The following is a 25,924-nucleotide window of genomic DNA, read 5'->3' as shown; positions in this document are numbered from 1 at the left end:
ACAGTGCTGTAAAATGATGCACACCTTTTGTTGATAGCGGTATCTGTAGCTTTTAAGTAATTGGCAGCACTGCGCAGGAATTATCGAAATTCAAAATATTTTTGGATTCTGATAAGTTTTATCTTAACTTACGTAATAAACATATTTTTAAAGTTTTTTTTTTTAATTACTCCATTTATAGGATTTTTTGTCCAAAGTTAATAGAAATAAAAATACTTGCTTATTTTGAAGATAGACCCATAACATTTATTTATAAAATGTTTTATTTCGAACAATAATCATATATTTTCAACATAAGCAAAAATAAAACATAGCTATTTACAGCTAGTTTTAGTGCTGATAAATATGAAATTCGCAAAACTGCCAGCTGGCCACATTAAAGCTTATCAACAAACGGGCCAGCTGACACACACGTCCCACCCCCAAGCCGCCCCTTTCCCCAGTAATCCGTCACACTTATCAATTAGCGCGTTTATGACAATCCCCGGCCCCAGTCACCCCGCAGATGCTCGGCCCGTGAGCGTATTCATTTTCTCTCGCCGCACTGAAAACTTCCACCGGCCTCAGTCTGTCGATTCGCACGGTGGCGAGCTGTACGCACAATTGGGAGGAGGAAAAGGCAAGGTCAAGAAAGGTCTTCCGTTCGGCTGGCGAAAAATCTAAATTCTACGTCTGTGCGCGGGTGGTGAAAGGAGAAAGCTAGAGAAATGGCTCAGGTGCGACTGCTGGTACAGGGAGTTCGGAGGGGACTGCTCAACGTGGGAGTAGCCGCGCCCCACGAATCCACCGCGACCCATAAAAGACTTCAGCATAGCTCGTCGAAGTGCGTGTAAGTCTCTTGAGATTCCGATAAGATTCTCTCACATTCGGGGGTGTTCCAGTCTTCAGATACTTTTTATTATTTGGGAATTCTCTGTTACGTGTTTCTGAACTTGATAAAAGTAACTTCTTTATTCAAAGATTTTTTCTTTTTTCATAATTGTTGTTTTAGACCATATATGTACTATAGTAATATGTAATATAGAAAAATATATATTCCCAAATATAAAGCAACAAATTATTCATTACTCCAAAAGTTTCAGAATCATAATTGCCTAATAACTTCGGTATTTTTACATTACTCTCCTCAGAGACTACGATCTGGTTGTGGTTGGCGGTGGCATTGTGGGTGCTGCCTCTGCCCGCGAGATTCTTCTGCGCCATCCATCCCTAAAAGTTGCCGTCTTGGAGAAGGAGAGTCAGCTGGCCAAGCACCAGAGTGGACACAATTCCGGAGTGATCCATGCTGGCATCTATTACAAGCCTGGAACCCTGAAAGCCCGCCTTTGTGTGGAGGGCATGCATCTGGCCTACGCTTATCTGGATGAGCACAAGATCCCCTACAAGAAGACCGGCAAACTAATTGTGGCCACGGATGAGAAAGAGGTGAAGCTGCTGGAGGATCTGGAGAAGCGTGGCATTGCCAACAATGTGCCGGATCTAAGGATGATCGAAGGCGATGAGATCCAGGAAATAGAGCCCTACTGCAAGGGATTGAAGGCCCTCCACAGCCCGCACACCGGAATTGTTGACTGGGGATTGGTTACCCAGCATTACGGCCAGGATTTCACACGAAACGGCGGCGATATATACCTGGATTTTAATGTCAGCAAGTTCAGCGAAACCAAAGAGGGCACCGATTACCCAGTCACCATCCATGGAGCCAAGCCTGGTCAGACAGTTCGCACAAAGAACGTCCTGACCTGCGGTGGTCTGCAATCCGACTTGCTGGCCGAGAAGACCGGATGCCCCAGAGATCCCCGAATCCTGCCTTTCCGCGGAGAGTACTTGTTGCTGTCCAAGGAAAAACAGCATATGGTTAAGGGCAACATCTATCCAGTGCCAGATCCCCGATTCCCCTTCCTGGGAGTTCACTTCACGCCGCGCATGGACGGATCCATCTGGCTGGGACCAAATGCCGTACTGGCTCTCAAGCGAGAAGGTTACACGTAAGTCTTTTTCTTGGAATCGTCGCTTGGACTCTATTGACCATTTCTCCACTTGCCAGATGGGGTGACATCAATCTCTTAGAGCTGTTTGACGCCCTGCGCTACCCGGGCTTTGTCAAGATGGCCAGCAAGTACATCGGCTTTGGACTGAGCGAGATGTCCAAGTCGTGGTTCATCAACCTGCAGGTCAAGGCGTTGCAAAAGTACATCCCGGACATCACAGAGTACGACATCGAGCGCGGACCAGCGGGAGTACGTGCACAGGCGATGGATCTGCAGGGCAACCTGGTGGACGATTTCGTCTTCGACCGCGGCGAGGGATCGGGACCACTGGCCAAGCGGGTTCTCCACTGCAGGAACGCCCCATCCCCAGGAGCAACTAGCAGTCTGGCCATCGCCAAGATGATTGCCGACAAGATTGAGACAGAGTTCTCCATCGGCAAGTGATAGCCTATATCCTAACGAAAATCCACGCTGCAATCCAAATTTATTGACCATCCATCACCGTCTGCAAATCAAATGTTTTGTCCCAAATCCTGCCTTTATGGTGTCAGTATCGCACTGATCTATTTCGCATTTCGTCTTGTAAATTATAAAGTTAAACTATTTTGTATGCAATAGAATTACAAATTTTAAAATTGTATACGCTAACCTTTAATTCAGTTCGAGGATATGACGGTTTTTTCTTTGAGGTGAGACTTCGTCCCTGATGCCCAGCACCTTAATCTGTTTTTGTAACGAATTCTCCTCCAAGCTGGATTGAATAAGTTTTCGGCACTTCTCGTTTAATATTTTAAGGCCATTCGCCGCATGCTGACGCATTTGTGGATCACAGGACTCCTCTGACTCGATGGCTCGTAGGAGGCGATAAATGGGAAGAAGCATGTCCTGGTAGTCCAGTAGGTTGTCCATGCCATTTAACAGTTCAGCTAATACCAAGACAGCTGCTCGCTTAGCGGGCACAAAGCTTCCGGTGCTAAGTTCGTTATTTACCAGTTGAAGTAGCTCCTGGAAGAAGTTCTGCACCTGATAGGCCAACAGGCGACAAAGCTGCGCGAGATTGGCGAACGCTGACATCCGAAATTCGTGAAGGGGAGAGCGTGAGCCGTGCATAAAGCAGTTGAGCAAAACAACTTTGTATCGATAGCAAAGTGGACCTGGAAGGAAAGCCATTTCAGGTTGAGAACTTAAATTCTCTAGAACAAAACTCACCTAGCTCCTGAGCGACTTTCAAAACAGCTTCCCCCACAACTAGTCGGTAGTCCAACTCAGCCGTCTCTGACAAGTACTCGTCACTCAGCTTGTCCAGCACTTCGGACTCCATTACATGAACTAACGACACAAAAAGCCGAACACAATTGAGGAAAGTGTACGATTCCTTATCCTTCAGGGTGGTCAGGGCCAAGGCTATAATAAGATGACCCTGTGACATGACCGCGGGATTTTTTTTCTTGAGCAATTCGATCATCATTTGAATGCCATACACTTGCAAATGGGATTGCTTTTCCTCTATCAGGGATCGAGCTTTTTGAAATGGTTGCATCTTGATTGCCTCACTTGGTCGCCAAGCTCCTTGAATAATAGTAAGTAAGGATTTTACTGATTGCTGGACGAGAGGGTTAGAGGATTGTAAACCCAACTGCTGCAATTGCTCCTTCAGTTCTTTAGTGCCTTCGGAGAGCTGAAGATCTTCACTGCCCTCGAGGAGTTCCTGCAAAAGATTTAGGACAATGAGCAGAATATGGTCCATGGTCTCCTGTTGACCAGACTGATGGACCAACAAATCTTTTAGTATACGCAGGAACTCCTTGGTGTGCAGGGCGAGCTGTGCTCTCAACGGTTGGTGAGCGACCATTTGGTTCAGCGCGATGAGCAAGTCTAGTTTTAGTTGATACTTGGAGTGCAAAAAGTCCTTGAGCTCCGTTTCCGAAGAGATAAAATCAACGCCGGCTGCAGACTTCTGCTTCAACTGGTTTCCCATAAAACCCAAAAGCGCAAGGAAAACATTGCACGTAAGGGCAAGATGAGAGCTCGATAAAAGCATTCCGGGCAAAATCCTGCCCATTTCGTGATCCACTTGGTGATCTTTATGGGCCACTTTAACCTGAATTTCATTGATGTTCGAGGAAGGCAGAATAAGAATTCGCGGGTGTAAGCTTTTCCAAGGAGGCTCTTCTTGGACTTCCCACTTAAAAAGTCTTTGAAGAACTTCTGCCAGTTCCTTTTCCCGTTCTCTATTATCTAAACAACGTGAAATAATCCCAGAAAGCTGCGATGTTGCTGGTAGCTCTAATGGTAGGCCATCGTAAAGTTGGAGGAGCAGGGGGAGGTAAGGAATTAGTAGGTTACTGGGTAAACAAGCCACGCTGGAGGAGCAGAAAAGATGCTGCCACAAGAGGATGCGATTGCAGAGTTCATGGTGTTCCATCAGGATAAGGCCACTAATAACATCTTCTGGGTTTATAAGATTTTCCCAATGTTTGGATAATGTCTTCTCTATTTGCTTCTGGTTTGTGTTATTTAAGTTGTATAGCCTTCTGAGGGATAAGACACCGGCACACATTTTGTCCGGGTCCTGGAGGTAGAATTTACAATACTCTAGCACCTGGAGGATCATCTTCTCTTGCGCAAGTTGAAAGAAACCTTTCCTAGCCACAATGCTGGCCACAATTTCCGCATTTCTTGTAGGACTCACATTAGGAGTTTGTTGCAGCGCATCTACAAAGCTAGAAAATCCATGGGGTGAGTTTAGCTTTCCGAGGAGTTGATGGTGCAATATGTTAGCCAGAGGGGTGCAGAGAGGGGTTGCTTTCAAGAGCAAGATGTGTCGGAAGAAATCCGCTTTGGATTCTTGTTGCCAGAGATAGGATATTGCCTTTTCCAGATGCTCGGAGTCCTCCTCCACACGTAGACTCATAATGGCCGCCAGGAGATCCCTTTGAACCAGCTCCATAGAGTTCGCTAAGTGAAACTGACGGATAGGCAGTAGATTTACGAAGAACTGAATGCTCAAGAGCAGCAGGGAAGAATTCGCCTTGACCTTTCCTTGGGCCTCATGGAAAATGGGCGACTTGTAGAAATCCTTATGCAGCTGGCATCGAAGCGAATAGTAGGACAACTCCTGGGTGGCCTGGATGCACAGTTTAAGGTGTGCCACTGATATCAGATCCTCCTTGGCGTCGCTATGGAAGTTTATATTCCTCGTGATGGAATGAAGCACATGTTGCAGTCTCACAATATAGGATATTGTGGGTTCTTCTCCGGGAACAATACTGGCTTCCTGTTTTGCTGTTAACACGTATACTTCGCATAACTCATGCAACTGTTGGTCAATCTCCAGTTTGGCATATTTTTCTAGAATTAAAAGGTTGTTTCTCAAGGCGGCGGGTGTCTCTGAGTTGTTATTTGCCTTATTTGCTGCAAAGAAGCTGATATTAGAATGCTTTTGATTATTCAAACATGTCTTATTACCTAGTGCCTTATTAAACTTTAAACTCTCTAAAAGAGCAAAGCATTTGGCCGTATTTATCATTCTTATCACAGCAAATTAAATGTTTGCGAAATTCGCGACCAATTGCTAGAGATGAGTGTTTACAGTGGAACAAGTGCAATCGATAACATAAACAGAAAGGTGAAAAGGTGTTGGCAAAGTAGCTACATCAAATACAGAAATATTTTTTTAACAACTGATCGCTAATTATTAAATGTAAAATTGAATAAAAATTTAAACATTTCACCTTATTCTGTTACTTGATTTTGAAATTTCACCTAAAGTGATTTATTCTTAAGAGGTATTTAATTTCTAGCTATTTTTTCCGCACAACTTGGCAATTTTCAGCCAATCGATAGTCAGCTGCACTCGGCGGATTGCGCATCGGCTTGCAGCACACCGCTCTGGTCACACTGGCCCCACGAACAAAAAAGCAGCAGGAAAATCGAACAACTTTCTTTTTCCCCTGCATTGTGTGTGTGCATGCAAAAACACAAAGTGCGCAGAATAGCTTAATTCCGCTAACCGATTCGACTCGAACGTGGATTAATTGGCCAGCGGCACCGACGCCCCGCCCCGTCAGCCGCCCCCGCGAAAAAAATATTGCCAAAAACACCTACGCGCAGGCAATTAAGACCGTGTGATATCGTGTGCGTGTGCTCGCGAGTGTGTGTGTGTAGTGCTGCTGGGCAGTAAACATTTTCTGGTGAAAATCGGGGGAAAATGAAGAAAATCCTGTCCAAGTTCGAGCGCAATGAGAACTCGCGACTGGAGAACCCACCCAACAGCAGCAGCTCGTCGTCCTCGAACGAGAAGAACAGCTTTGTGGGCAAGGTCTTTACAGTGGGACGCGTCACGGTCACCGTGGAGGATGTCCTGGCCGAAGGTACACATACAAACCACACATCCCTATCCCTATCCGTATCCCTCTACCCATCATCCATCTCCGCTTTTCCCCTATCTCCCAGCACGTACCATTGCGATTATGTTTATCGCCGGGCTGATTTACAGGTGGGCAGAAACCCACATGCCCTCCATCGTTCCTCCCCGCGCCAGATAAGATAAGAAACCGAGAACTCCCAAATGTGGGGCGTACTCAAGCCGCTAAAGAACATAAAAATCAGCTGCGTATCCGCTTAATTGGGGGCGCCACTTGTCGCATTTCCGATTATACATACGGTCGAAACTGACTAAGCCGAACTGCCAGATTGTAGATCTCTATATTCTTAAATTTGTTTATTGTATTTCTAAAAATACTTGTATTTCCAAAATGTAGGTACTGCCTTAATTTTTTTTTAAATTTACTTATTTAAAAAATCTATTATATGTTATGGTTTATCCTCTTATAAGTAGTACATCCATGACCATTATAAATTTTAAAATAGTTGCATTTAAAATCATGCCTTTGTTATCACAGAGTTATTTATGTTATGTTTTGTAACCCGAATTTTTAACAAAATTTGACTAAATGTATTTCGTATAAGGGGAGCCCCACTGTACAAACTCAGTCACAGTTCTGGTTGGTTTTTCCATAGATACCCATAGAATTCCCGTAGCCACTACACATGGCCACAAATCAATTGAATCAATTATGCTAATTTAGCCAATGAAGCGGCAAGACCAACACTCAACTGCCTTCATCTGCCGACTGTCGCCCGGTTTTCCGTTTTCCACCTTTCTCCGAGCCAAATGGCAAAGTTCGACCCTAAGGAAATTGCCGTGGCTTTGTCCTTGTCCTTGAAATGCGGAGTGCACCATATCCCGTGTCCTGTGTGGCAAGTGGCTTGGCACAAGCACCAGCCTTCTAACATTTGATCGTCTAACGATTGCTCACACAACGCCTTCCCTCCCATTCACTGCCCTTCCTTGGCCATTACGTAGTACTTTTTTGCAGTACTTTTTATACTTTTGGCAAGCGGACTCGATTCGTAATGTTGTTTTGCGCTGCGCTGGCGCCGATGTCAGACAGTCAGCTGTTGTCGGGATACCCTGTGGTTTCCTTGGCGGAGAGTGTATCAGGCTGGGCAGATGTTCGGATATAATATAGTACAATGTGATTGATTCTTCCTAAAATTTTTCATTCATTTAAATCACGTTTAACCATAATTATTATTATAGGAATACATAGTATCTATACTATTAGTTTTCCTAAAACATTGTATTTATTCATCGTTTTAGAAGTGTTTTCATCATTAAAACAAGGAAGAACGCTGTAGTCGAGTGCCTCGACTATCAGATACCTATTACTCAGCTTAAGGGAGCAAAATGAAAATGAAATATTTTAGGGCGCCACTTACCGGCTATTTCAGTCGATGTTATGTGGGCAGCGAACAGATTTAAACATAAAAACCGTAGACGCTACAGATTTTCGCGGACTGTGGGCGTTAGAGTGGGCGTGGCACCCCGCTGAAACAAACTTGCGTTGCGCAGGAAGCCCTGGAATCTGTATGCCAAGTTTGGCTGTTCTAGCTTTTAAAGTTTCCAAGATCTCAGCGTTTACTTTTACGAACAATTTAATTTCGACTCTTGTATCTTAAAAGAATACTTTTAAATAGAACAATAGTTTGAGTTTGATTTAGAAAAAATCTTTCCACAATTCTAAAATTTGAGACACCCCTTACTTAGTTATTGATACGATGATACTCTGGTATCATAAGTCATTTCATTATAATGGATCGTTTAATGCTGTTTTTAATTATTCAATGCAAGAGAATTGATACTCTCTGAACAGGCTGAGCATTTCTACAGTGACACAGTGCTTAATCGCCTTTTTACCTGCTTTCTTAGACTCGACTTTTGAGCACCCAACAAGACAGCTCCAATAACAACCACATTTGGACATGACTAAGCGACAAACGGTTAACGAATGAAGCTGGTCCCCTGCCCCTCATTAACCCCTTAACGCCCAGCGCGCATTCGACTCCCCATTTAGCCCCTTTCAGCCACTTTTTCTACCCTCGTTTGCGTTTTAAATTGCCGTCTCAAGTTTTCTCGCTTCGCTACAATTGTGCACTGCCATTGTTGCTTTTCCTAACTATTACTACTGAATGTTGTTGCTGTACTTTTTGCCAAAGTTGATTTGTTGCTGTCGGCTGGCAGCCTTCAGCATTGATTAACATTTGACGCCATAATTTCACAAAGTCGAGCAAAAATCAAGCAAAATGGTTACATTCGTTTGTCCGCTATTCATTTCTCTCTGTCTCCTGCACAGAAAAAAGTGTTTTATGTTTTTCAGAAAATAATAAGAGAATAAATAACTGGCTCATCAGTGAATAAATTAATGTAATTAATTTATTTATTTAACAAGTTAGGCTTATCATACAATGATATAAATAATACTATATTACGTAGCTCTGGATAGGAAGGCTTTCGACTTCAATTCATTTAAATAATTTTGTAATAATATATGTAGTTGATATTTTTTCCAGTGCCCACGCTCCCTATCTTTTTTTCCACCCCTCGACCTCCCCCCGCTGAGCATTGTTATTGTCGCATGTTATTGTTGTTATTTCTGTACGTGACCTTCAATAGTTTAGTTTATATTGCGTTGCCTTTTTATCGTACATTTTGAAGTGGCGCAAAGCGACAGGTGACGAGCGGCTGAGTGTGGGGACTCTACTTGAATTCTATTTGCAATAAAATGAAATAAACCTCATGCAAATCGCCTGTTGGGCAAAACATGTGTAAATCGTTCCATGGCCAGACAGCAACTGCTATCACTCGAATTCAGGTACCCTGTAACTAAAGCCCCATCGAGTGAACTTTTGCACTGCACCTATGAGAACGTGAATTATGTGAAGGATAACTAATTACATTTGAATCACGTATCAACTTTGCATTACATTTTTTAATAATATTTATACTTTTTAACTTCATTTTCCAAAGCAATTTGTATTAGTTTATCAGTATTAGTTATTAATTTGCATAACTTAAGATCAAACATTTTCCTATCCTTGCTTTTTAAGCATGATAATATGATGTATGATAATATGATATAATGTTTTGGTAATAAACATTTTAGAAACTACAGGGTATTCGCAAGAGGTTGTCTTATCAAAAACTCCCCTAGTTGATGTGTGCTTTGCTGTTTACAGCTGACAGCTGTTATGGATGTCTAGTCCGTCAACTTACCCCCACTAATGCTCTGTTTTTCCTTTTCCCCCATCTCCCCAAAACTCACGCAGGTGGTTTCGCCATGGTCTTTCTGGCCAGGGGCAACGGCGGAGGCAGTGCCTCGGCAACCAAGTACGCCCTGAAGCGAATGTACGTCAACAATGAGCACGACCTGAATGTGGCCAAGCGCGAGATACAGATTGCGGTGAGTAAATAAATCAGGACAAACAAACCTAATCTAATAGAACAATCACTTTCCCACTTCCAGAGCAACCTGAGCGGGCACAAGAACATCATCGGCTACGTGGACTCGAGCATTACGCCCACCGGGAACGGGGTGTGCGAGGTGCTCCTCCTGATGCCCTACTGTAAGCATCACATGCTAGCCTTGATGAATGCAAGGTAAACAAAGTGAACCAATTAATGCGAATTCATTTGATCCCTGAAGTCAAATGTAATTGAATCACATCACCCGTAGATTACACGTTGGCTTCACGGAGCCCGAGGTGCTCAACATCTTCTGTGATATTGCCGAGGCGGTCTCCCGATTGCACTACTGTCAGACCCCGATCATCCACCGGGATCTGAAAGTGGAGAACATCCTGCAGACGGACGCGGGCAACTTCGTACTCTGCGACTTTGGGTCGGCCACGGCCAAGACGCTGAATCCTCAGCAGCACGGAGTCACTGTGGTGCAGGAGGAGATCCAGAAGTACACCACTCTGTCCTATCGAGCTCCCGAAATGATCGACCTGTACGGCGGAAAGAACATCACCACCAAGGCGGACATCTGGGCTTTGGGTTGCATGCTCTATAAGCTGTGTTTCTTTTCCTTGCCCTTTGGGGAGAGCACACTGGCCATCCAGAATGGGCAGTTCTCCATTCCAGACTCGTCGAAGTACTCGAAGGGCATGCACCAGCTCATTAAATACATGCTGGAAACGGATATGGAGAAGAGGCCAAACATTTGGCAGGTCTGCGAGGTGGCCTTTCGGCTGGCTGGCAAGGATAACCCAGTTCAAAATCTACACGTAAGTTGGACTGAACGTCTGTGCATAAAAATACTTATCGATTTTTCCTTCAGAAAACTCCCATTCCAAACTTCGAACTACTGGTAGTGCCTCCATTCGAGTCGGAGGCGAAGAGGATCAGTGCTGCAGCCTCCAAGGCAGCCAAGGCCCAAAATGTGTCGGTGGTGGAGGCGGGCACCAGCGTAGCTCCACGTTCTCGGCCCAAGGGTTCCTCTGCGGTGCATGGAGGAAATCCATTGGGCCTTGGTTTGCCCCCCAGTCCCTCGCCAAGGCAGAATATCACCTCCCCACAGCCTCAGCCGCAGCCTGTGGTCGAGCAGTTTCAGGCCAATTTCCCGGCTATGCCGCCAGGTCCAGCTCCTCAGGCTGTTACTCCGGCAGCTCCTGCTGCCAGTAATCTCTTCGAGACGAGCGGCTATCCAGATCCATTTAACGAGCCAGCAGCACCTGTTATTCCAGCTGAATTTATACCAGCAGCAGAAGAGCCCAATAAAGAGGAAGTGCCGCAGGATTTGAATGCCACTGATGGAACGCCCACAAAGAACATGCTTACGCCTCCAAAACCCAGCGGAGGTGGTGGTCATAGGCGGAACGTTAGCGATACATCGGCCTTTAATAAGTAAGTGGAATATAAACGAATAAGATAAACTAAAATCAAGAACTGCAGTGGAGATTCTAGTCAATTAAATAGTGCTAACACTTTATTAAGACAGAAGTGGTCGACTTTCAAATCAATATAAGGCAACCAATTTTTATAATTTAAAAGAAACCATTTTTTATTTGATTACTTGCAACTTCAACTGTATTCCACATATTCTTGATTTTAGACCCCTTTCAATGGCTTGCTCCAGCACGATCTGTATGTTCTGTGTTCTGCTCTTCTCTTGCTCTTTCACTTACTCTCTGCTTGTCTCTTTCTGTGTGTTCTTCATCCTTAAGAGCTACAAGTGACCAGGATGAGGGCGATGAGCCGCGAAGCCAGTAGAAACTTTGTAGCCTTAAGATCTGTAACCCATCCCGTACTTACTTTTTTTGCCTTGCTTGCTCTTTTCCCTTACAATTTTAATTTTACCCATCACTCACTGATCATCTAATCATCCATTTATTTCGTTGCGCCCCAGAACGTTTGCCAACGAGACAAGTCAGTTTCTGGCCCCGTTTAACAATAACTTGGCTGCAATGGGAGATGGACCTCAGACTCTGGCCAGTGCTGCCTCAAATCCCGGGATATATGCCTCGGCAACTGCTAACTCTGCCGCGGTATCCATTAGCGAGTTATTGAAGCCAGGACAAGCGGCGGTGGAAAAGCGAGTGGAGGCGTGGAATCCATTCGAGGAGGAGCAGCCCTTTAGCCAGATGACCGAGGATCATATATTCGAGGCGGAGTTCGACAAGATCCGCCAAAGAGGAAGTCAAGGAAGTAAGTAACTATGAATAAAAGGACTTGTTTTCGAAATCCCTCATTAACCGATATTATTTTCCCAGGCATCACAGCCAAATCGGCTTCCACAACATCCACTCTAACGCCCACCGAGCAGAATCCTTCAGCGGCTGTGGCTCCCATTACAGCTGTTCCTCCAGCTGCTTCAGGTGTCCTTCCTCCTCCTGCCGCGATTGCGGCCGCCGTGTCGCCTTATCCAGCGCAGATTTCGGAGGATCCCTTCGGATCAGCGCCATTCAGTTTGCCACCCGGACTGCGTGAGAAGGCGAGCTCGCTGCGCAAAACCGGAGGTAAAGCATGAAATTCTACCTTAACCGTTTGCAATGCCAGAATACGTTTAGTTTTCCGATTGTTGCTTTTGTTCGCTCTCAATCTCGTGCAGAAAGTGAAAGTGATTTGAACGTAGACGTAGACGTAGTCTAAAAACTTCCTAGTAACGCTCAGCTCAACTCAGCAGAGAGCCGCCGCCAAGGCGATCTCCTCGATATCCTCCATCCAAGGAGCCGCTTCCACACAGCATCGGCAGCCGCCGAAAGATCCAATCAGCCCCAGCTATATAGATTATCCATATACTAGCCGATCGTTGCTCGGTCGAAAGATTTAGAGTGCCATATAGAGGGGTGGAAGATCCCGCGATTTAGACTACTTAAGTGCAATCAATTAATTTGTAAATACCCCGATGCACACGAAAATAACGTAAAAACTGTATATCATCTTATAATTTCATTCGGTGTTTCAAACCTTTTTGGTCAAATATATTAGTAACTTTATTAGGCTATAAAAAAAAACAAACAAAAATATCTACGAATTGAATTCTAATCAAAGTATTGATTTATAATAGTTCAAATTAATATTTAAAGTTACAAAATCGGCAATTATTTTATTTTAATTCAAAAACTACTATGGGGTAATAAGTTTTATCTCAGTAAAAAGGTATTTTTGTCTGTTATGGATATTCGTTAAACATTTTACCATCCTGTCCAACTCCCTAACAATCTCCAATCTTAGCGCTTCTAACAAATAAAACTTGGTGCTGGTACTAAGCTAGAAACATATAAAAGCAAAATAAAATCCAAAATTAATATTATAATATCTAGCATATATATAAATTTAGTTTTTAACAGTAATAATTAGCGGTTGTGGTTCGATAACTAACCAATCAAAAGAACAAACTTCAATTATTTTTATTGTACAATTCATTGGCTTACTACTCTGTGTGTAATTGTAAATTTAGCTACCTAAGAGAAAATATTAGATTTATTTATTCATGTTGTTGGCCTAGAGTTTGAAGCAATTGAATTCTAACTAGCGTATAAATTTTGGCAATAATTTGCATATCAGAGTCATTACTTACTATACATGTGTTAAAAACGTGCAATTCTAAAGATTAATGCTAAGGAGATTATTAATATGGATCCGTAGATCAAATTGTCGCTCGACATGACAGAAAAATCGTTTAAGATTTTCACTTCTGATTGTTTTATATTTTCGCTTTCGATGAAGTTCGCCTAAAGCTCCGATCCCTGCGGATGTGGCAGCAAACAAACAAACAAAAGTAACGCCATCAATTGTTAGTAACCACCACGAGAGTCCAGTCAACGCCAGACAATACACGATCCAGTCCGAGATAGTCCAAGAAGGTTTTCCAAATTGTTAAAATTGATTCCTCGTGACCCCACACACACAGCCACACCAATTGAAATGGTCAACTAGCTATAACTACTACTCTTGTTAATACTGTACATAAGTTAAATCGATGCGAGAAAACACCTTGAAGCGTTTAACCAAAGAGCTAAAAACTAGTAACTAGTGTAACCCAAGATGAGCAACAGATAAAGCGCAATGAAAGCAACAAAAGTCAGGTAACCAAGACACATACAAGCAAATTATCAGATGACAAGAAATACAGATTATATCTATATATACATAAAGCACTATATATTTATACAAACCAGTTAAGAGGGGCGTTAGCTTAAGTTCAGCCACAAGAAATGTATGAGATTTACACCAAAACTGAAGCAAACTGCAATAAACTCTATATTATGTTTCAAAACCAAAACGAACATTCACAAAATGTAAATCAAACTAACTAAATGTGTGGGTAGTAAATGCTTGGGCATGCACAGATATCTACGAGTAAAAAACTTGAAAATTGAAAATTATGTGTGAACATTTACTAATTCTTTATTGAAATTCACATTTGAAGAGATGGAAAAAATAGAAAATAACCTGTGGGTCAACATTATAACGTATTCCAGCTTCTATCGTCGCGTTCGTCATTCAGCTAACCAAAATATTACGTATACGTCACGTTGAGCATAGAGCATTCATAGACCACTCAATAACCCATTGCAATCCAGGGGATTCACCCACATGATCTCACTCATCACTTCACTTCGTCCATAACTAGTTGTAGAACAAACTGCCGCTAACCCGTATACCCGTAATCTCATTACCTTACTGCATAAAAGTCCTTCGCTCTCGTCCACAGCGAAAATCATTGGCGTCTCCTCCGGTGGCTCAGGAGGTGGAGTGGCCACGCCCATCGGCCTGGTAGCAGGAGGAGCCAACACCGCCACCTCATCCAACTCATCCAAGTGGCTGCTCTCCCCCACTTTGGAGGTTTCCAGCGAGGAGAAGACCTCTCTGATCAGCAAGCTCAAAACCGATTCGGAATGCGGAATGCCCGGCGGTGTTGGAGCGGCAGTGGAAGGTGTCTCTGGCTATGTCAAGCTCCCACTGGACGATCGTAACAAGTACGAAAAGCTGCGCAGCAAGGATCAGCCCACAACCGACGAGTCCGATTCCGAGGGTTCCGAGTTCTTTCAGCAGGACAGCGATGAAGGCGGTGGCGGCATCTTCAAGCAGATGCAGCTCGTAACCAGCAATTTGCCGGAGACCATCCATAAGATCCAACAGGTGGCCTATCACAAGGTGGACAAGACAGCCCACTTGCCTATTGTGAAGAAACTTCGCGACAAGACCAAGAAACCCACAACAGCTGCCCACCAGGCCGCACAGCAACTGAATCTCATGGCAGCTGCAGTGGCTGCACAGGCAGAAGAGGCTGCCAAGGCGGCGGAATCGGATGGCGATTCCATAGGATCTGCCAGTGATCTGCGAGCAGAGGACGATGACCTCTTCGACGAGAATCCTCGCCAGACCCAGGCCAAGCTACGCCGTCCCTTGCCAACGGAAATGGATGGAATCAGCGAGTCGGTTAAGACCTGCAGCAGTTCTGCCTACCACGCTGAGTGCGAAAGTGTAACCACCCATGAGGACGATGTGCGGAGCAGGGTGGTGGTCAAAGTGCGAATGAGGAAGAAGGACCGAGCCCTGGTGGCTGGCAACGGGGATCCAAGTGCTCCGTCCGAAGAACTGAGTCCCACTTCCAGCGATCTCCTGCACAAGTTCGGCGATCGTCCGCTGTTGCTGGATGACGAATTGGACTATGGTTCTGGGGAGAGTAAGAGCAGCACCGAATCTCCCCTGGCGGCACCGCTACCGACGAATCCCGAGATACACGAGTCGGAGGAAGATGTTTTTGCCCTGGCTCCCTTTAAGTTACCCGTGGGAATTCCTTTAAAGAGGAAGAGTAAGCCCAAGGCCAAGCCAAAGCCCTCTGAACCTGAGATGTGGACATCTACACCAGTTAAGTCCGCCGGTCTTGCTGATCCCTCGACGAACTTTGCCAGCTTTCCAGCGCAGCTCACGCCAACAAACCAAGTGGGCAGTTCCCCGCAGCTAGATGAGTTCAACGAACCAATTTTCAATCCCTTCCAGGAGAACGCTCCGAAGTCGGAGCTGGTGGGAAATACCCAATGCGATCTGTTCGGCCTGGAGCCATTTCCACAGGTAATTCGAACCATCGAACAGAACCCACAGCACCACCAGATCCACCAATTTCCCAGCCACAACAACAACAACAATGTGATCAAAGTGCCCGCCTCTGTTTCTGTGTCTCTTCCTGCCTCCGTTCCCGTGTCCGTTTCTGTCAATTCGTCTGCCCCACAACTGGTGACCATAAATCACTCGATTATAATCAACAAAACGCCGGAGCCACCGATGATCTATAACAATAACAATAATAATAACCAGGCGGTCAAGTCGAGTGGCACCAGCAGTGTGTATGTGAATGTGCCGTCTTACTCCAGCATGAGCACCAGTTCCTGCTCCATTAACCAGCCACAACCCTCTCCAGCAGCTGTGATCCCAGTTCCGGCACCCGTACCAGTTCCCGCCCCCGTTTCTGTTGCAGTTGCGGCTCCGATTCCCGCGACTGTTACCCACCTGCGACCACTGCTGCCCATTGCCGATAATGCTTATGTGCAAATCGCCCAAGATCGCTGCTCCGACTTCACACCGGACGACGAGGAGGAGCCCGTGGTGCTGCGTGATGCCGATGTGGTGGCAGACGGGATCGGTGTACCTACCCCTGGAAAGGCCAAGAAGGAGAAGTCCCATCTGGCTGTGAGGGTTCTGCCGGGAAAGCTCACCCAAAAGGTGAAGGGCCACTCGTACAAGAAAGTAAGTGCTGCCGCCCTGGGTTCCACCAGTTCCCTCAGCTCAGGCAGCAAGCAGAAGCACCAGCGATTGCAGTACCAGTCCCACGACGATGACGACGATGACCAGGATCAGGATGAGAACCGAGGAGCGGGCGGCAGTCGCAATTTCCAATCAAATACCATTCAAAGTTCAGCCAAAACTGGCTTCAGTAACATGAGTTTTGAGGACTTTCCCTCGGATCAGGAAATGGACCGCTTGTCCAGGACGATTCCGTTCGAAGTAGTTAGGAACGAGAAGATGTTGCTCGAGGCGGAGAAGAAGTTCGGCTCCCTCAAGAGGCGCAACAATCTGTTCTCGTAAATGGAAAGAAGGGCCAAACTATCATGGAGACCTGAGACTGAGTGTTTCAAATTATGTTGGCATTTCGTTTAAGCTTATCTCCGTTCCGTTTTTAGAGTCGTTCCAGTAACAAATATCTGTATTTTTTGAGCCTAGTATTTATTCGCGTGTAGCATTGCTGAAAAGTGGTTAATATTATAGCTGCACATATTATACACAGAACAAGATCAATACCTATAACTGTTATTTAGTGCAAAAATGTAAAATAGTCTTAGAAGTGAGAGATGTTTTAGAATTTATACAATGCGTAAGTTTACCAAAGTTACATTTATGTTCGTGGCATTTTTCAGCTTGAAATGTTCCCTGGATTATTTATTTATACAAAACCATGTGATTATACACCCTTAACAGACCCCAAAAACAATTAATCGCTTAAACCAATTGCATTCACTAACACCAAGGTATTTAAGAATTACTTATTCTATCCGTATTGATTAACATACTCGTCTATGTTAGTACACCATTTGTTTTGCATATGTATTATCTCGATTATATAAAATATGCCTATTGTATTTATATATTTCAAACCAGTGTTTTAATTGGCGTCTGTGGGAATAAGGCAGATCTGAAAGACGTCGAACTTTTGTTGAAAAAGTATATTTTTCTTTTAGGATCATAGTTCAATTTTACTGCCACGACTGTTGGCAGGGCAGTGTGTCAGCTGTAGGGTTGCTCTGGTCGAAAGATAACGTAGACATCTGTTGCTCATTCAAAATTTTCAAAATGTACATATATGCACTTTTTTGCGGTTAAGTACCTTTTACTTGTTCTCTTACTTTCTCTTTGTCCACCGCTTGTTGCTATTTTAGTACTTTTGTGACATTAAATGGCATTGAAATCTTACAAACCTACAGTCTGACCTGATCACTCACCAATTGTATTCAAATTCGTCGTTGAAAAAATAAAATTATCTACACATTTTTTAAAAATTATATGAACAAAAAAATCATATTCAAAATATTTGAATAACTAAGTCATAACCGATGTCCCCACTGTTTTTAAAGCGACGAAAATCTAAATCTTAGTATTTCCAGCTCTGGGTATTGACTATACAAATTTTAAAAGTTCTTCCTAGTCGGTGTTCACTGTACACCGAACAGCTCGTAAACAAAGAACAGCTGAGCTGTGCAAAAGTATAGGTGTGTTTCAGATTGTTGTGAAAACCCACACAAGATAAGCGGAAAAGTTGCCAGCACAAGCAAAAAATCCGACAAAAATAATAAAATTCCAAGTCAACAAAACTCAGAATATCACGTATCTGTCAGATACGAAATACAGTCGTGTCGTGTTGGTAGCTCCGGAAAAATTCTTTAGTTTAGCGGAACACGTAGGCCAGAGAAGCCATGGAGAAAAACAGCAGTTGGAACTGGAGCAACAAGGGAATACTGGTCAAGTGCGGAGGGTTCTCATCGCAGCTGGCTAGGAATGTCGCCGAGAAAGTGGATGGAGATCCATTGTGGGGATCCCGATTCGATGCCACAAACCCGGAGGCTGTGATTAAAACGCATCTCGACTTTCTGAGCAGTGGAGCGGATATCATTCTAACCAACACGTATCAGTCCAGCGTGGAGGGCTTTGTCAAGTACCTGGGCGTGTCCGCAGGTCGGGCGGTAGAACTGATCCAAAAGAGTGTGGAACTCGCGAAGGAGGCCAAAAAGCAGTACCATACAGAGACCGGTTTAGGATTGGAATCGGCTCTGCCGCTGATCTTGGGCTCTATAGGTCCCTATGGGGCATATCTCCACGATGGATCAGAGTATTCCGGCAACTACGCGGACAAGATAAGCAAGGATGAGCTGAAGGAGTGGCACAGGACCAGAATCGAGATATGTCTGGCCGCTGGGGTCGATGGATTGGCCCTGGAAACCCTTCCCTGTCAGTTGGAAGCGGAGGCTGTTGCCGAATTTGTACTCGAGAACTGCCCGGATGCGAAATTCTGGGTCTCTTTTCAGTGCAAGGTGAGTAATTGTAGTAGTCCCTTAGCCAAAGATAATATAAACTATTTAGGAAAACATCTCTCAAGGCCGATACAAACCTCAATCAAAAAGGCAACGAATTATTTTAGAGGGTTATTTTCATTGTATATCTTAATTTTTATTGAGAAACTAAAAGGGTGATAATTGCATCTTCAACGAATAACATATCAGAACAGATTGAACACGTTTTTAAAATAATCGGGGGAGTCACAGACTTAGCGGATTTATTGGGGTTAGGTTTCCTATGGGCATCAATAAACATTTTACAGTTGTGTACCGCTGAAATAATTTCTGTGCTTCCCCCATTTTTGTTAGCTCTTTTTTTTCACACAAAAATAGATTTCAGAAATCTCATTTAGCATATAGAATCCTCACTTTTTATTTGCATTCTTAAGAAGTGATTTAGTTTAGTTAATAATGCAATAAATAAAATGGAAAAGAGTAGCAAAGGAATTTAAAACCCTATTTCTGTATTGATTGGTTTACACAAAGTATCTCAAGTATTCTGACCAAAGAAAAAGAATAATACATTTATTTAACAAGGGGCTTAGTGCGTTTTCTGCGATTTTTTCCCTAACATTGTTACAAACATTTTCTTACGGCAAAGCACTTTATGATTTCAGGACGAAAAGAGTCTGGCGAGTGGTGAATCCTTTGCGGAGGCAGCTCTCTCCATATGGCGACTGGTGAAAAACCACAAGGCTGAGGACCGGCTCCTTGGAATCGGTGTCAACTGTGTGAACCCACTTTTTGTGACACCCTTGCTAACATCCCTCACGAAAGCTGCTGGACCAGATCGAGTCCCACTGGTGGTCTACAGCAACCGCGGCGAGATTTACGATGCGGAGCAGGGCGAATGGACTGGAACCGGCGAGGAAGTGGTCAAATTTGTACCCGAGTGGCTGCAGCTGGGCGCTCGCATCGTAGGCGGCTGTTGCCGAGTCTATCCGACGGATGTTTTGGCGATCCGCAAGTACGTCGATAGCCTCAACATAAAGTCGTAATCGGTCGAGCACTCTGCGAACTGATAGCCGACTTGTCGTGGACGCGAAAGCCGTTTCGTGTGACTAGACCTAGACCTATTTAGTTTGCTAAACACACATGCACATTTTGTACCCAGATCAGATGGGCTGCCTAATCAGCAGAGAGTGGAACGAAGCGTGGACGGCCGGGCCGGGAGACAAAAACAGATTAAACGGGCGGACCAAAGGTAAACAAGTGGGCTGGGGACAGGGGCTGGCGGTCACCCAGCGACTGTTTTGCACACCTAGCTCAATTTAAGTCGGCATCCAAATCGGAAAAATCTGATTCAACTTTTATACAAGCATTTGTCCTTTTAAATAAAGTGTATTCCGTTTTTACTCTTCATCGGAGACTTTGTATTTGATAAGAAAAAATATTTTTGGTTGAAGAAAGAAACAAATATTTGTACTTTAAGTTTATAACTAAATTAAAATTTTTTACACATATTTTGTCAACAAAAAATATTGTTTTTCTTTTTAATTTTATATGAAAAATATTTTTGATTCAAGTAAAAAAAAGCAGGATATTTATCTAACTGAACACTAATTTATTACATTTATTTTATTTTCCTATGGCAACGAGAAATAGTGATTATTTCTGACCAACAACACTGTCGTACACAGCCATAACTATACAATGTTGTTGTTATCTTAAACAAACAAAGTTATATTAAATTTATTTTTTAATACTGTATTTTCTTTGTTACAAGTTTAAACTACAATATTGTTGTTTCGTCGATTTCTTTAGCTAATTTGCACGTATTTACTTATAAATATTAAATATTTACTTTGTCTTGATTCAATAGTATTTTCAAGTAAACGGGCCCTAAAATCCAAAAAAATAAGGAACAATGCAAAGTAATGCGCAAATATACGAGAACATGCGCCTTCAAGGTATGCTACTTTTCTAACGACCTGTCTTTGGCTTTCTTTTTCTGCTTGTTAACCATTAGAAAGGCGTTCAATTATGTTGTTATACCCTTGCAGAAGGTATAATGATTTCAGTCAGAAGTTTGCAACGCAGTGAAGGAGACGTTTCCGACCCCATAAAGTATATATATTCTTGATCAGCGTCACAAGACGAGTCGATCTAGACATGTCCGTCTGTCCGTCCGTTTCTACGCAAACTAGTCTCTCAGTTTTAAAGCTATCGGGCTGAAACTTTCCCAAAAGTCTTCTTTCTATTGTAGGTAGTGTATAAGTCGGAACCAGCCGGATCGGACAACTATATCTTATAGCTCCCACGGGAACAATCGGGGAAAAAATTAAAAAAAAATTATATCTTTCGTGTTTTTTAATATATACCTTTCTAAGCTTGGATATAACATTTTTAAATACGTTCTGAATTTCAAATTAAATTTCATCAAAATCGGACGACTATATCATATAGCTGCCATAGAAACGATCGGAAAATTAGTAGAAAAACATGAAATAAAAATTATATCCTTTGTGTTTTTTTAACATAAAACCTTATAAGCTTGAAAATAACATTCTTTAATTAGTTCTGAATTTCGAATTAAATTTTATTAAAATCGGACGACTATGACATATAGGTGTCATAGGAACGATCGGATAATTGGTGAAAATAGTGTGAAACAAATTATAGCTTTCGGGCTTTTTGACATAGTATCTTATAATATTGGGAATATACGCTTTTATATTCTTAGGAATTTCGAATTCAATTTAATAAAATTATTGATTATTTTTTAAAACTGCAAGGGTATACAAACTTCGTCTTGCCGAAGTTAACTTCCTTTCTTGTTTTTAGATTAATTCCGCTGCTTAAGGCACCTGCACCCGCTGAAGCTCTCTGAAGAAGGCGAAGTCAACAACCAAATAGATCTCTGTGTGTTTTGGTCCTACGCGGCGTCCAGAGGTTATCGACGCCCATTTGGCAGAGATCCCGAGTGGCCGAAGTCGAGTCCCACCGCTCGGAGAACTGAACCACGCACTCCGGCAATCCGACGATCCCGCGATTTCATCAGCCTTGTGGAGGAGGAGCCGCCAGCCGCCAGCCGCAGGCAACCCGGACAATCCAATCTGGCTGGCCAGCGTCTGGCAGCTGTGCACCGGCTTATCAAGCAGAAAGTATCACTGGGTGGGGGCACCCTCGTGTTTGTGTTTGCCGTTTTGTTTTGTTATAAATTTTATTTATTAATTTCGCCCCGATAAGCGCACAGCTGAGTGGCTTGCCAGAAGGTATAAAAGCCCCCAGACGCGCTGTAAAACACTTAAACGTTTGCCGAGCACCCAGTGCGACAGATCGTATCCACCAGTCCGAGAGTTCTGTGAAGAGGAAAACAAGAAGCCTGATAAGCAGCCAGTCTAGCGGCTAATAAAGTTGTTATTGAATTTAGCGATTTACAAGATCTATAAATAAGCTTCCAAGGTGAGTGCGGGACACTATCGTGTGCTGGTGGCTGACAGACTGCCAGATTCTCTGCCAGAGGGTGTGCCAATTCTGTAAAGAGGTCCCAAGTTAAATTTATACAAAGAATAAATAGTAGATCCCAATAAAAATATACCAATATACCTGCAATTGAGATGTTTTTATACCCATCAAAAATATATCTTAATACATTAAAATGTTATTGAGTTGCTTAAAGCATTACTAATCAGATGAATAGTTTTTAAAATTTTGTTGATCTTAAAGTCTTAAATTTGAATTTCTAAAGCCTTAATAAATCAGAAAAAAGCCCTTTTATTATCAATTTAAAAAGAGTGTAAATGCAATTCATTTTTGTTTTTTTCATTGTGGTTTTAGAAATTTTATCAGGATATACATATATATATCTATATTGCAATGTTCTAATAACTATATTTTAGTCTGAATATATGTTTTATCTTGTTATTTTTCTAATATCTAAGTGATATAACATTTTTTTTTTTAACTATTCGTTTAGGGGTTTCCCTTAATATTAATCGTAACTGAAACCTTGCAAAGTCTTGTGCCCTAGAGTACTCCTAACGTTGCTGATAAAAATTAGTTATATGTTCTAGAATGTACTTCTTAGATTAGTTGTGAGTGCACTGTCTTCCGTTCTGCCAGGTTCGTTGAACCAGAAAGTGGCGATAAGTTTGTGTGATCCAATTGGTAAACAACTGTGCCAAAGCCAGCACTTGGTGCAACATTGTTGCAGATCAATCTGAATTAATGGGCCAGCAGCCAGATGTCGGAGCTCATATAACAAAGGGCCCTCTGAATAAATACATATTAATTATCTCCCATTTCGCTGACGTATGTAACTAAAAAACAATTTTGCACGGTCCCTCCCGCCTTCAGCAAACCTTGTAATCATGGGACTGACGCGCGTGCTGGTGAAGGATGGCGGCTTCGGCACCCAGATGACCGTCCATGTGGGCAACTCGGTGGACGGGGATCCGCTGTGGAGTGCCCGATTCAACGCCACCAACCCGGGGGCCATCATCAGCACCCATCTGGACTTCCTGCAGAGTAAGCACCTGGTTGCCAGGAGCAATTAGCGGCAGACTAACTGAATTTTCCCCCTGACAACAACAGATGGAGCCGATATCATTCTAACCAACACCTATCAGTCCAGTGTCGAGGGTTACATGGAGTATCTGGAGCTGGACGAGGAGCAGAGCATCGAGCTGATAAGGAACACGGTTCGTTTGGCACACATCGCCAAGGAGCGCTATCTCACCGAGTGCTATCAGGCCCAGCTGGCGGTTCCAGAAGGTGAGTGATCCTCCTGCCGGAATCATATCTCGAATCGGTGTAACGCGTGCTTGATTAATAAATTAGCATTATTTATAACATTATTTTCTTTATTTAACATTTCAACATTTACTATACATTTTAAATTATATTTGTATATGCCTTTTTCGTGGGATAAATTGTTAGACCTTAGTTGAATAGACTTAGAATAATATTTTTTATTTCCGATATTTTTAGTCAACAACTTTTTGTATTCTCAGGCTACCCCTTGATCATTGCGTCCATTGGGCCTTTCGGGGCCCACCTGCACGATGGCTCCGAGTACACCGGCAGCTATGCCGACTACGTGCCCGCCAAGGAGATCACGGATTGGCATCGCGTGAGGATCGAGGCCTGTCTGGAGGCTGGCGTGGACGCACTGGCCATCGAGACGATTCCCTGCCAAATGGAGGCGGAAGCTCTGGTGGAGATGCTGTGCGACGATTACCCGGAGGTGAAGTTCTGGGTGGCCTTCCAGTGCAAGGATGAGAGTACCCTGGCGCACGGCGAGACCTTTGCAGACGCCGCCAATGCGATTTGGGACTTATTGGCCGAACGAAATGCGCAGGATAAATGCCTGGCCATCGGGGTGAATTGTGTGCACCCCAAATTTGTGACCCCACTGTTCAAGAGCTTGAACGGGGATCGCGAAGTGGACGAGCAGATTCCCCTGGTGGTTTACCCCAACAGTGGGGAGGTCTACGACGTGGTCAACGGCTGGCAGGGAAGGGAGCACTGCGTTCCCCTGGCGAACTACGTGCCCGAGTGGGCGCAGTTGGGGGCCAAGGTCATCGGAGGCTGCTGTCGCACCTACGCGAGGGATATTCGCCACATCGGCGAGGCCATTCGCAACTGGAACAAGCTGAAGAAGCTCTCCTAGAGACGAGCTCCCAATCTGGGTATCTCAGTAACTTCGAACAGAACAAATGCATTTCAAATTAGTCGTGTAAATAGATCTAGTTATGTTTTAAGGAATATAGTTATTACTACTAATAAAGAAAAGACAGACAAAAGCTCACATGTATTATTTCAAACTAAATATAAAAAAATATATTAAGGAGGATAAAACGTATTTTAATTTTAAGAATTATTCCTTACTAAAAAATTTTAAGGAGGGTAAAAAGTATTTTAATTTTGTTTTCTTTGTTTAATATTAAGAATTATTTCTTACTAAAAACTGTTTCTTTTACAATACAAATATATAAAAATAGGCGCCACTATGAAAATATCGATAGTTATTGAATTTGGCAATCACTACGAACTGATGTTATTATCGCGCAAAACATCGATTCATTTTTGTAATCAAATATAATGAAATATTAATATATTTCATTTTGTGAGTGCATGTGCATACATTACGTATCCCTATTCTGAGGAAGGCAAATTATGAATAAAAAGCTTTAAAATCTCTTTTCTGGTTTAAAAACAATCGATAGTCCGAAAATCGATAGCGGAATCGATGATTTGACAGCCCAGTCGAACAAACGCCGAAAGTGACAGCTGTGGAGATTCGCTAAAATTGCAAATAATTTATTAATTGTACAGAACCGGCTCGCATAGCACACACAATATGTTGATCAAAGTCAAGGTAAGTGTGGGCAAGGGATTTCACGCGATAAGCTAGTAAAACGATGGACTTAACCCACTGTGCCAAGCGTCGCTTCAAGCAACAACAAAGTCAAGGCAGATACCACAGTATATGTATAGTTCCAAAATAATATTAAGGAAAATATATGTTGCGCTTTTATTAGACCCTGACCGGCAAGGAAATCGAAATCGACATTGAGCCCACAGACAAGGTGGACCGCATCAAGGAGCGAGTGGAGGAGAAGGAGGGCATTCCTCCCCAGCAACAGCGTCTCATTTTCTCCGGCAAGCAAATGTGAGTTCTCCGGGCTATTAGTCATTGATCTCAACTGATTTTGGATGCAATACCTTTCCAGGAACGATGACAAAACCGCGGCGGACTACAAGGTGCAAGGCGGGTCGGTCCTCCATTTGGTCCTGGCCCTGCGAGGCGGTGATTCCATCCTGATACCTTGTCTGTAACTAGCCTGTTGATAGGCGGAGAACATTCATTTAAATTCACTCAACTATATTAAGCTTGAGAAGCATCGTGTGGAGAATGATATATGTAAACTATAAAATCTGAACAGTGGTTTGAAGAGAAAATAAATAATACTGAAAATTGGATAGGCCTAGGACCCAAGTTCAATCTTATTTGCTAGAATAACTAGGAA

General features: G+C 43.3%; 6 protein-coding genes across 10 annotated transcripts; 5 read left to right on the top strand and 1 right to left on the bottom strand.

Annotated features, from left to right (window-relative positions):
- Positions 1-412: 412 nt before the first annotated feature.
- LOC108034043 (L-2-hydroxyglutarate dehydrogenase, mitochondrial) lies at positions 413-2,631 on the top strand. 2 transcript variants are annotated; one of them, XM_017108791.3, is made up of 3 exons: positions 413-823; positions 1,131-1,988; positions 2,048-2,631. In XM_017108791.3, the coding sequence occupies exons 1-3, from the start codon at positions 708-710 to the stop codon at positions 2,433-2,435; spliced, it is 1,362 nt and encodes a 453-aa protein (XP_016964280.1). In that variant the 5' UTR covers positions 413-707; the 3' UTR covers positions 2,436-2,631. The 2 variants fall into 2 exon arrangements, with proteins under 2 accessions (XP_016964280.1, XP_016964279.1); XM_017108790.3 differs by having other exon boundaries at positions 414-829.
- Positions 2,526-5,569, bottom strand: LOC108034042 (transport and Golgi organization protein 6). Of its 2 annotated transcripts, XM_017108789.3 has the most exons (4): positions 5,460-5,569; positions 3,201-5,405; positions 2,641-3,145; positions 2,526-2,570 (listed from the first exon to the last, which is right to left on the bottom strand). In XM_017108789.3, exons 1-3 carry the CDS (start codon positions 5,518-5,520, stop codon positions 2,643-2,645), a joined length of 2,769 nt encoding a protein of 922 aa, XP_016964278.1. In that variant the 5' UTR covers positions 5,521-5,569; the 3' UTR covers positions 2,526-2,570; positions 2,641-2,642. The 2 variants fall into 2 exon arrangements, with proteins under 2 accessions (XP_016964278.1, XP_050741003.1); XM_050885046.1 differs by having other exon boundaries at positions 2,526-3,145.
- A 310-nt stretch (positions 5,570-5,879) lies between these two features.
- Positions 5,880-17,495, top strand: LOC108033720 (AP2-associated protein kinase 1). 3 transcript variants are annotated; one of them, XM_017108252.3, is made up of 8 exons: positions 5,880-6,364; positions 9,663-9,796; positions 9,860-9,993; positions 10,070-10,622; positions 10,676-11,241; positions 11,744-12,042; positions 12,108-12,353; positions 14,555-17,495. In XM_017108252.3, the coding sequence occupies exons 1-8, from the start codon at positions 6,202-6,204 to the stop codon at positions 16,927-16,929; spliced, it is 4,470 nt and encodes a 1,489-aa protein (XP_016963741.1). In that variant the 5' UTR covers positions 5,880-6,201; the 3' UTR covers positions 16,930-17,495. The 3 variants fall into 3 exon arrangements, with proteins under 3 accessions (XP_016963741.1, XP_043949855.1, XP_050741603.1); XM_044093920.2 differs by lacking the exon at positions 14,555-17,495 and adding an exon at positions 12,446-14,546; XM_050885646.1 differs by lacking the exon at positions 14,555-17,495 and adding an exon at positions 13,567-14,543.
- Positions 17,496-18,111: 616 nt separating this feature from the next.
- On the top strand, positions 18,112-20,312 carry LOC108033721 (uncharacterized). The gene is made up of 2 exons (XM_017108254.3): positions 18,112-18,926; positions 19,568-20,312. The coding sequence occupies exons 1-2, from the start codon at positions 18,312-18,314 to the stop codon at positions 19,946-19,948; spliced, it is 996 nt and encodes a 331-aa protein (XP_016963743.1). The 5' UTR covers positions 18,112-18,311; the 3' UTR covers positions 19,949-20,312.
- A 1,875-nt stretch (positions 20,313-22,187) lies between these two features.
- On the top strand, positions 22,188-24,697 carry LOC108034249 (homocysteine S-methyltransferase). The gene is made up of 4 exons (XM_017109101.3): positions 22,188-22,355; positions 23,250-23,420; positions 23,487-23,666; positions 23,906-24,697. The coding sequence occupies exons 2-4, from the start codon at positions 23,264-23,266 to the stop codon at positions 24,562-24,564; spliced, it is 996 nt and encodes a 331-aa protein (XP_016964590.1). The 5' UTR covers positions 22,188-22,355; positions 23,250-23,263; the 3' UTR covers positions 24,565-24,697.
- A 429-nt stretch (positions 24,698-25,126) lies between these two features.
- On the top strand, positions 25,127-25,877 carry LOC108034216 (NEDD8). The gene is made up of 3 exons (XM_017109057.3): positions 25,127-25,272; positions 25,436-25,566; positions 25,628-25,877. Exons 1-3 carry the CDS (start codon positions 25,255-25,257, stop codon positions 25,731-25,733), a joined length of 255 nt encoding a protein of 84 aa, XP_016964546.1. The 5' UTR covers positions 25,127-25,254; the 3' UTR covers positions 25,734-25,877.
- Positions 25,878-25,924: the final 47 nt, after the last annotated feature.

The sequence above is a fragment of the Drosophila biarmipes genome, chromosome 2L, assembly GCF_025231255.1.
Source record: "Drosophila biarmipes strain raj3 chromosome 2L, RU_DBia_V1.1, whole genome shotgun sequence".
In the NCBI taxonomy this organism is placed as follows: Eukaryota; Metazoa; Arthropoda; class Insecta; order Diptera; family Drosophilidae; genus Drosophila; species Drosophila biarmipes.
This window is presented reverse-complemented; position numbering and strand designations above follow the sequence as displayed.